Genomic DNA, 11,421 nt, shown 5'->3' with positions numbered 1-11,421 from the left:
CAGTATTTCCGATAAGAAGGCGGGGCTCATAGGTCAGTTGAGGTCATTGACGTTTAAACGTTTATATGTATAGCTTTATCTGTATTTAAGGAATGACTGTAATATTTTTTCTGTCTATGAAGAAATAACATAAAAAATTTGGTGCACACTGGATAACGCGCGTAGCGGGTTATTTAACAGATCTTTTATGTTATTTCGAATAGACAGAAAAAATATTACAGTCATTTCTTATAATTTAATTCTAAATTCCATATTAAACCGTAGAAAAATATGAAAAAAACGTTGATGACGTCACGGTCACATGACTAAATTATGTCTATGGGATCATAACAAAATAACGTCAGCCAATCGGAAGTCTTGTTACATCCAAAATTAAAGTATAGTAAAATAGCTGATTGCAGTATAAGTTTACGTACTAGTCTTAATGTTAACTTGATATTGGACACACTGTTTCAAAATCGTTTGCATTATGTTTGACATTTTTGCAGAATATGCTTTTGAATAGTAACAAAAAAAAAGCTTGACTGGATGATGAAGATGGTTTAAATTTCCTCGGAGTTCGGTATTTTTGTTATTTAACTTTTTTATTGTTACTCAGAGAACTTTTCTACTTGATGAACCATTACCAAATGTACGTTCTAAAATATTTATCATTCAGAACTTCCTTTTATGATTATTTGTGATCATCATTGTAAGATTTGTGATGACTCAATGCAAAATACTTTTCCAACTTGAGTAACGTTCGTAAAAGTGCATTTACATAACTGATATAATGATTTTTCTAATCAAGTGAAATTTTGCTTTTTGCGTTACGCATGTTTTAATTCCTTTACTACATAACCTTTAATTATGTTAATATACATGTATTGAAAAAATTAAAAGGTATATAAAACATAAGCTGTTACCGTGTAATTGGTCGTCATTCTTTATATGTGAACACAGTAGCCAAGACGCATCATGCAAAAGGAGATTATTCTATGCATATTTCTGACTTTGATATTTTTGAACATACATACTGTGAATTCAAGATATAGACGAAGTTCAAAAACATGGCAGCGTAGACATAGAGGTAATTTATCCTTAACAAGCTTATTTATTCAACGTAGCTGCCATTCTAATTAGGAGACAACTATATTGTATTTTGAACTTCGAAGGCATCAATTGCTGATTTGATAGTCACAAGTTAAGTTGACTCACAACGGGTTTTTGCGATCTTCAATTCACCAATTGATGCCGTCGGACCAAAAGATACAATATTGTTATCTTCGTTCTAATGAAATTGACAGAAAACAACCTCAAATCATACATTTAAAATCTGCCATGCGCCGTCTGCGCGTGCGAGTACATTTGCATAGCATCAATTGTTAATTGATGTCATGAAAATTCATGACGTTATCCCACCAAGTTAAACGTTACAAGCGATGTTGCGTTATAATAGCGATTTACGGATGTGTAAATTTAAAGCACAACAAACAACTATAACTTGGCAGTTGTTGCTGGGTTCCATTCTACTTTAATTGGCAAAGGTGGTCAAATATATTGAAAACAGGTCTTATATGTACATCGCAAATTCAATTGGAAAAGCAATCTCTCAACTTAGTTTTAAACATATTTAAAATATCGGCCTAATGATGTTTTAGTATCGGTACGTTATCCAATTAATACAATAGATAAATCCATTTAAGATGGTAATTTAATTTAATTTGCCTAGTTTAATTTTCATAAAATTTTGACAAAAAAATAACTTTTACCCCTTGAAAAAAATATAAACTTTCAAAACAAATGAACCAATCACTGTATCGGAAAAAAAATGGTTGGATACATAGCAGTTTGTAGTCTCGATCATCCAGACGCTCCATATACATATATGTAGAGTCGGTTGGCTGTAAAAACGATAACTCTGGTGCATCGAGACTAAGCAGTTTGACAAACAACTAATTTTGATCATTGAGAAGCTTAATATTTCCTTAACAATACAACGTGATTAAAACGTTAGGTTGATTTTACAGAGTTATCTCCCTTTAAGTGTTAGATACCACCTTAACCGCATCACGTTCCCATCGGTACCCTTAACCCCTTCACGTTCCCATCGGTACTCTGGTACCTATGAGCTATGTTTTGGGGCAAATAGCTTGAGTAAAGTATTGAATCTCTGACATTTGTTTACGTACAGAAGTGGTTGAGGGCTCAAATCAATCCCCTATATCACAGCTGTGTGATTCGTTGTGCCTAAAACTTCTTCCGAGTACGGTTTAATATCAAATCACCCCTATAACGGACAACATTTTCTTCTGTAAAAACCTTGTTTTTAAATTTGAACACAATATTTCCGTAGAGTATGGGAAAATATACTGTTGGTTTTGGGGGCAATATAACTTTTTTTTTTTTTTTAAATGCGCCGTGTATTTTTAAGTAAAACTATTCATAGTATGATTAAAACTTGTACTCAAGTTGAATAAGTGATTTAAAGTGTACCAACGCAATCATTGACTTGAAATGCACTCTCAATGTGTGGTCAGTTCTTACCAAACTAATTGAAAGTGAAGTGCCTGGTTATGGAAATGCCAAAAAACACTTTTGTTGAAATAAAGAAACCGGTAAAAGTTATAGACTAAAGTATGATATCATCCTATATTTGCTCAAAATGATGGGTGAAACAATAATTTCCTATATTAAATGTAACTAAACTTAACTTTACTTTCAATTTCATAAAGAGAGTCATGAATACATGTTGTTTTTAAAGAATGTTTTACCTAATTGCACCCCCCCCCCTTAAACTACATCATCATAGGCCCAAAACCCCAAAGTTATTATTGGTAATTCATTGAATCTTTACTTTTAAAGTCAAAGTTCTATGTGCTGCTTGAATAAACATAATTTAACCTGAAATTTGTGTCAAGGATAAGATTTTGGACGAAAAAACGGCTGAAATCCGTTATTTTGCATGTTGCGGGCATCCGTGAATTTGTGGAAGGCATAGAGCACGTTTTTCCTCCAACTATACCAAAAATGGAAACTTTTCTGTTTCTTTTAGACTTAGGACATTGTTTAGTAACAGCATTCGGATAAAGATATATGTTATGCTCCACTTTATATGTGTTTTCTTTTTTTACAAATAAATCTAAAGGTTCCCCAATTATTCATCTGATTCCGACAGTTTATCCTTTGTAAAGTGATCACATAAATCTACCTGAATCCTGTTCAAATTGAAGTCCTATGAATAATTTCAAATTGCTGTTCTGAATTATCGGTTCACTGTCCATTTTCATGAACATCTTTCTCTCAGTTTTCAACGTACGTTAAACGAATTAGGTATTGACAATTCACTTGGAAACTCAACATATACCCTCACGACACATACCAAAGAGCAAATTCTGGATAATCATAGGTCTGTTCTTTGTTTCTTTGGAATTTCAACCAAAGATGAAGAACTGGATCTTCTATCACTGTATTGGATACCTTAACTACATAAGTGTCCTTGCAAACAACGGTATACTGCTGAGTCTTCCAAGTGCTCCACGAAACCTCTTTCTAAATTATTAACATCTATTTTATCAGCAATCAAAGACGAGCTTCAAAGTTATTGTGAAACTGCCTATTCTAAGGTGGCGTGAATCAGATGTGGATATTTAAAAATTCCAAAGATCTAGCTTTTAGAGTTCATACAATCTAACTCTCTTTCATCTTGTAACAGTATTAAAACATTTGTCTTTTCTACTCTTTACACAAGTATTCCACATTCCAAGCTAAAAGACAAATTGAAAGAGTTGGTATTGCTTTGCTTCATAAAAAAGAATGACCAACGTAGATACATTCAATTATCTTGTCTTAGGAAGGAATAAATCCTACTTTGTAAAGGATCACTCTGATTCAAACAAAAAATTCTCTGAAACTGAAATTATCAAGATGCTTGATTTTTTGATTGACAACATATTTGCTACGTTTGGAGGACGTGTTTTTCAACAGACTATCGGCATTCCAATGGGAACAAACTGTGCCCCTCTACTTGCCGACTTACTTCTTTATTATTATGAGGCTGACTTCATGCAGGAACTTCTTAGGAAGACAAATAAAAAGTTAGCAATATCCTTTAACTCTACTTTCCGCTCTATAGATGATGTTCTTTCACTATCCCATTGAACTAGAGATAAAGGATACTACAGAAACAGTTAAGTCGGCTTCATGTCTTGACTTACATCTAAAAAATTGACCATGAGGCTCGGTTAAAAACAAAACTTTTACGACAAAAGAGATGATTTCAGCTTTCCAATTGTGAACTTTCCATTTCTAAGAAGCAAAACACCTGCATACGGGGTATATTTTTCCCAATTGAAACGATATTCCCGTGCTTGCATTTCCTATCATGATTTTCTTGATAGAGGGTTGCTGCTCACAAGGAAGCTATTAAACCAAGAGTTTCAAATGGTGAAGTTGAAATCATCCCTTAATAAATTTTACGGACGCCATATCGAGTTGGTTGACCGTTATGGAATAACCGTTTCACAAATAATATCGGATATGTTCCTTACGTCGTAACTGCAATCCCCTTCCCTTTCATGAATGTGACCTACCGAATTAGACTTTACCGGATTTAATATCACATAAGCAACACGACGGATGCCACATGTGGAGCAGGATCTGCTTACCCTTTCGGAGCACCTGAGATCACCCCTAGTTTTTGGTGGGGTTCGTGTTGTTTATTCTTTGGTTTTTTATGTTGTGGCATGTGTACTATTGTTTGTCTGTTTGTCTTTTTCATTTTTAGCCATGGCGTTGTCAGTTTGTTTTTAGATTTTTGAGTTTGACTGTCCCTTTGGTATCTTTCGTCCCTTTTTGGCATTCTGGCTAGCTAATCACAGTTTTAAGTTTATCTAAGCCGGGAGTCTCTGGCATTCTGGCTAGTTAATCACAGTTTTAAGTTTGTCTAAGCCGGGAGTCTCTGGCATTCTGGCTAGTTAATCACAGTTTTAAGTTTGTCTAAGCCGGGAGTCTCTGGCATTCTGGCTACCTAATCACAGTTTTGAGTTTGTCTAAGCCGGGAGTCTCTGGCATTCTGGCTAGCTAATCACAGTTTTAAGTTTGTCTAAGCCGAGAGTCTCTGGCATTCTGGCTAGCTAATCACAGTTTTAAGTTTGTCTAAGCCGAGAGTCTCTGGCATTCTGGCTAGCTAATCACAGTTTTAAGTTTGTCTAAGCCTGGAGTCTTTGGCATTCTGGCTAGTTAATCACAGTTTTAAGTTTGTCTAAGCCTGGAGTCTTTGGCATTCTGGCTAGTTAATCACAGTTTTAAGTTTGTCTAAGCCGGGAGTCTCTGGCATTCTGGCTAGTTAATCACAGTTTTAAGTTTGTCTAAGCCTGGAGTCTTTGGCATTCTGGCTAGTTAATCACAGTTTTAAGTTTGTCTAAGCCTGGAGTCTCTGGCATTCTGGCTAGTTAATCACAGTTTTAAGTTTGTGTAAGCCGGGAGTCTCTGGCATTCTGGCTAGGTAATCACAGTTTTAAGCAAATAACCTTATTGTGTATGCCCCATGTACGCGGCTATTAGAGATATTGGAGATTTTGACATGTCGGAAGGCACATATGTTGTATATACATATCTTTTATTGGAATTTGAATATTTCCTGGATGAAAAAACGAATGATGGAAAAAGTATAACCAATAAAACAATAAATTATATATTTATTACATTGAATGAAGAATAAAAAGAAAATAATTGATCTGTGTTAAATCATACTGACATTGTGGTTTCATTATTCGTCTGACTATTATGTATATGCTGTTCATGTTGAATGTATTCCAAGTTAATTTCGATTTTGATACACAGCTTATTAATCTGAATGAATAAGTAAAGATAAATTAACATTAAAAATGGTGGAAATTTATGTATTACTGAAAAATTATTACACCAGGGTTTTCGATATCACAAACTGGTCAAAACATTTACTAAATTTTATCACCGGAATAAGGAAATAATTCGTAAATATAACTCAACATGCAGACATCTTATACGTTCAGGTATTTCACATCCAAAATTTTATGGAAATATTCTTTATAAAGCACAAAAATGTCAGTATTCTCCTCAGAAACTAACAAAATCTTTAAATAGACCTATTTAAAGGTGATATAGTTACGATACTGTTGTCAGGTCATTAAAGATTGCATATTTTGGCTTTAACATTGATTCACTGATAGGGTCTTTGCATCGGAACTGAACACATTTATTTCTAAAAAAAACCAGTTGTTGGCTTGACACGGGTTATGTTCTTCTCATATATTTTATGATAGTATGATACTTAACCCCTAACGGGAGGGATTGTACCTGATATTCATATGATGAAGACATAATCTTTCAATCAGTTTAATTGAGGTCTGGAGCTGGCATGCAAGTTAACTGCTAGTAGTCTGTTGTTATTTATGTATTATTGTCATTTTATTTATTTTCTTTTGTTATATCTTTTGACATCGGACTCGGACTTCTCTTGAACTGAATTTTAATGTGCGTATTGTTATTCTTTTACTTTTCTACATTGGCTAGAGGTATAGGGGGAGGGTTGAGGTCTCATAAACATGTTTAACCCCGCCGCAATTTTGCGCCTGTCCCAAGTCAGGAGCCTCTGGCCTTTGTTAGTCTTGTATGATTTTAAATTTTAGTTTCTTGTGTATAATTCGGAGTTTAGTATGACGTCCATTATCACTGTACTATTATGCACATTTTTGGGGCCAGCTGAAGGACACCTACGGGTGCGGGAATTCTCGCTACATTGAAGACCAATTGGTTGCCTTCGGCTGTTGTTTGCTCTATGGTCGGGTGGTTGTCGCTTTGACATATTCACCATTTCCTTTCTCAATTTTAGATCCAATTACTGGAACTGAACACATTCACTTATAATGCCGTCTTTTAGAATCGGAATAGATTTTCAACATAAAAATGATACACTTGTTGTAATGGTTGTCTCTCAAGTGAAAAGGTTAAAATCGACTTAGCAATTTAATTCAGAACAAAGTGCGTAAATTCGTTCAAGACGACCAAAATCAGTTTACACTGTTCATATGCTTGTTGTGGGAGCTATATCGCTGTGATATTTCAAGGTCTGACCGGTATATAATATTGACCAAATATGTCCTGATGATAAATTATAGTGTGACAGTGCACTCATTGTTTAGAATCTAAACCGAATGTAATATTGGAAATATTTAAAAAAAAAAAAAAAAAAAAAAAAAAAAAAAAAAAAAAACAGCATAACTAAAAGGTCGTATGATATGATTTTTTTTTATCTTCGTTTTGCTTTTTACAAAATACTTACTATCTCTATGTTTTACTTACTAGTAATCGTGTATTTTATAGTCATGTTCGTAAGGACGCCTGCTGTTAAGTATATATTTACCTATCAAATATTAACGTGATATATCTAAAAACATATATATATATATAATATAGCGTACCCGACACACGATAAGAGCTGATTTAATTCAATCAAAAACACATTCCACCCATTGTATATGAATTGATATCAAATTATGTTATATAAAAAAAAACGCTCCTTTCATGTTATCCAAGATCTTTTCTAGCTATAAAAAATGTAAAATTGAAAATGGAAATGGGGAATGTGTCAAAGAGACAACAACCCGACCATAGAACAAACAACAGCAGAAGGTTACCAACAGGTCTACAATTTAGCAAGAAATTCGCTTACCCGGAGGCGTCCTTCACAGAAAAGATAAGAAAAAGACTGTACCAAGTCAGTAGTATGACAGTTGTTATTCATTTGTTTGATGTGTTTGAGCTTTTGATTTTGCCATTTGAGAAGGGACTTTCCGTTTTGAAATATCCTCGGAGTTCGGTATTTTTGTTATTTTACTTTTTTCAACTTTACAAACCACACGCAAACGTTCGTTCTATAAATGATTACCTTTCATAACTTCTTGGTATGATTTTTTTATTACATCTCTTGCGTTTTTTCCTTCATATGTTTTATCAAGTAAAATACTCGCTCAATTGATATACAACATCTTGTGATATATAAAAAATCAAAATAACTTTTGTATTACAATTTATTAATAACAAATTTTATGAAATTAAACATATTGCGCTACATGATCGTTTTATTTTACTAAATGACGTCAATCATGTTTACGTATAGTTTTGATGTATAACATATACCATAAGCTGTGACAGTGTCATCGACCGTATTCGTTACCATGGTTACAGGTGAGGAAAACTGTACAAACTGTGAAACCACAGTTTAAACTCAAATCAAAAGCACTGCACAGTATAAATGGTGTATATGTATCACCACCACATGGTATACGTCGAAATCGAATTCATACAAAAAAGGGTTGAACAAAATATGTTTCCTGAATTGAAGTTTGTGGGAAATTAGCCCCGCATTTCGTTGGAGGGAAAAATCTGAGTCATTAACATTCATACCGGTATATGGGTAATTTTAATAATTATTCTTTTTATTTGGTGTTTCTACAAATTATCTTTGAAACTTGAGGGGATGTGGTTTCTAAAGCTTGTAAATGGGAAAAAGGGTTGACAATTTGATTGGTTAACTCCTAAAAATAGCTTGTATCGTATTCTATGAACTTCAGTACTGGACCGGATAATATTTAACTGCTTAGTATGAAACAAAGACAAATTCCTTTTCGAAAAATACCCATTTAACAATATATAATTTGAGTACACAGAGGTAGTATAACTCCTATTTGGGGAAGCGGCACACGCAACTTGGACCGTGTACGTACTCTCATAGTTAGGAATTAAATATAATGTTTTTAGTATAGAATTGCAAAACACGTGTGTGGTAAATTTGGTTTTAAAGATAGCTTTACCATGAACAGAGCAAGTCATACTCAGTGTGTTGGGGAACTTGTTCTGGTCTTTTTCTCCTTATTTCGTATATTTTGCTATTAAGAAAATGCATGTATATAAATAAAAAGTAAGATTAAATGAAATGAATGTTGAAGCAGTAAAAACATTGATCCACATTTAAAATTAAAAACGTGAATGTTACAGTACATAAAGTATCAAATAAAAAGGGTACTCTTCATTCAAAGTACTAATATACAATAACCATTCATATTTAGTACTGGAAAAGTACATTTTTTGTACATGATTTTATAGTACTTAATTGTTAATTATTCAGATACTTTTTTTGCTCAATAGTTCGAGTAAAAATTTAGTCATAGACAATTATTGTACTGGAAAAGTACATTATTATGTAGTACTTTTCAGGTACATTACCAATATTTCAAAATAACAATACTAATGAAAAAGGAACTTTGAATAAGTAGTAGTGTAGTGAGACACAAAACGCAATTCTTGTTTATCTTCCCGGTTGTCATCTCAGATTCTAAGAAATTTATGGAATTAATGTCTCTGTGGTCGTGGGGGGTGGGCGGGGGTTATATGATTTCCCCAGAAGTAGTTCCTCTCATCTCTCATAAATGCTTCCCTGTCGTTAATTTTGTATCTTTCATGTCATTTCATTGGCTAGGACTATTAATTTAGTTCAAATCCCATTGGAAGTGATATACTCAAATTCCAACAATCAGCAGCTTGCTGACAATGTATTTTCTTAGTAATGTAAAAACAAGAGTGGAAAGATTATCAAGACACCACTATTGCTGAAAATTGACTCAAAATTACTTCAGACCACAAAACTGACTTCACTCTTCCATTTGCACCTCTTTCCGTGACTAACCCATTGACAATGTGTTCATAGGCGGATTTAGGGGGGGCAGGGGGCCTGGGCCCCTCCTTTTTTGGAAACAAATTTTGTTGCTTATATAGGGAATCACTGAAGCGTGACTGGAGCGGGCCCCCTCTTATGTCATTTCTGGATCCGCCACTGGTGTTACTGTCATGCAGATTAATAAATAGTGACCTAATAGATCACGCGAGAATCAATCATCGACTTGCATGATTCGGCCATTGTCCGGTCTCTTTATTGTTGTCTTAAGTTCTATACTGTAGCAGACAGTTGGTTTAATGATACAGCTAGAAGATTTACAGACACAATGGCAAGACTTTTGACAGATTTTTTTTTTTTTTTTGGGGGGGGGGGGGGGGGTCAAAGATGTTCCAACTGGCCTACCAATTATCTGATATAACAACCGCTCTCCCACTGAGTACATCAGAAGTTGTCGGCTGTTTATTCACATGTCGACCTTATGATGACTAGTCATTGGAGGCTTTCTGTGTTATGCTAGACATTTTGGTTTAAAAAATACACATCTGTTTCGTATGTCCCTCAAAATCGTGGAAAAGGATTGGGGCACTTCAATACTTAATTGATGAGGAGGTATCGCTGGGGTTCTGTTACCCTTTTCATATAAATCAGATTCCAAATATATATATACCTATTCATAGTCCTTCATATATTGCATAGGTACAGATGTTACCTTTTTCCATAATGTTTTGGTTTCGCGTGGTCTGTACCGATGTAATGTAAAAATCGTAAAGGTGACATATTCCAGTGGTACGTCACTACCACCTTTTATATAGAAAGTACAACGCTTTAACTGCTCAGTGGGTATTCTTTTTATAAGTATGAGGTTTAACTAGACAGAACATTCGGTTCAAGAGGGGGAAGAGGGTGTCCGGGGGTTGGAACCCCCTTTTTTGGACGATCATTGCATTTGAATGGGGACATCATGGTGAAATTGGACCCCCCCCCTTTTGTCCTGGGTTAGGAAACCCCCTTTTTAAAATTGCTGGATCCGCCCCTGCTGTTAATCAAAGTGTTTTGTCTACATGTTTTACCATCATGTTCTGTCTGACTTAATTTCTTCGTTTTATTATATTCTGTGTAATAACCTTACGTTCATTTGTTCTAGCAGAACACCAATATGCCTGCTCAGGCGTGAGTTAAAGTGAGAATAGAGACATCTCTGACATTTTATTATTTCTCAGTTTATGATTTTTATGTATCGGTGAGAGGAAGGTACGGAATCGGCCGAGTTGTGACGAATGGTCTGCATATTTAAAATTACTAGAACACACCCGTGATATCGCGTGTCTGTGAATGAATTAAAGTATATAACTATGCGCAAGCCTTATTTTAGTATTAGTATTGTCATCTGATAAAGTAATGCCGATTATAAGATACACAGTTTTCTCTCGCCTGTATGAAACAATCTGTATGGAATGTACACGGAATATAGTAGGAAAATTGCTTTGAATTCCTACCAGAAAAGAGTAATATTCCAGTCAGACAGTAGTAGGAATCCACACGGAAAATAGCCGAAAAATTTAAATTAGCAGGAATTTCTTAGGAGGAATATTGTATATTCCTACCAGGAATATGCAAATTAGGAGGAATAATTTGGTAGGAAAATAAAATTCCTACTAGAAAACCTGGTAGGAATTTTTCAAAATTCCACCCAGAAAAAAATATTTTCTGGTAGGAATCTAAAA

General features: G+C 34.4%; 1 protein-coding gene across 3 annotated transcripts in view; it reads left to right on the top strand.

Annotated features, from left to right (window-relative positions):
* The first annotated feature begins 932 nt into the window (after positions 1–932).
* LOC134691278 (neurogenic locus notch homolog protein 1-like) overlaps positions 933–11,421 on the top strand; it is a 61,253-nt gene continuing 50,764 nt past the window's right edge. For all 3 annotated transcript variants that reach the window (XM_063551713.1, XM_063551712.1, XM_063551711.1), the window contains exon 1: positions 933–1,069. In XM_063551713.1, coding sequence (XP_063407783.1) covers positions 958–1,069 — 112 coding nt within the window. In that variant the 5' untranslated portion in view covers positions 933–957. The remainder of the gene's footprint in view (positions 1,070–11,421) is intronic.

Source organism: Mytilus trossulus, chromosome 11 (assembly GCF_036588685.1).
Source record: "Mytilus trossulus isolate FHL-02 chromosome 11, PNRI_Mtr1.1.1.hap1, whole genome shotgun sequence".
NCBI classification, from domain to species: Eukaryota; Metazoa; Mollusca; class Bivalvia; order Mytilida; family Mytilidae; genus Mytilus; species Mytilus trossulus.
The sequence above is the reverse complement of the archived record's forward strand: the minus strand, read 5'-3'. Positions and strand labels throughout refer to the sequence as shown.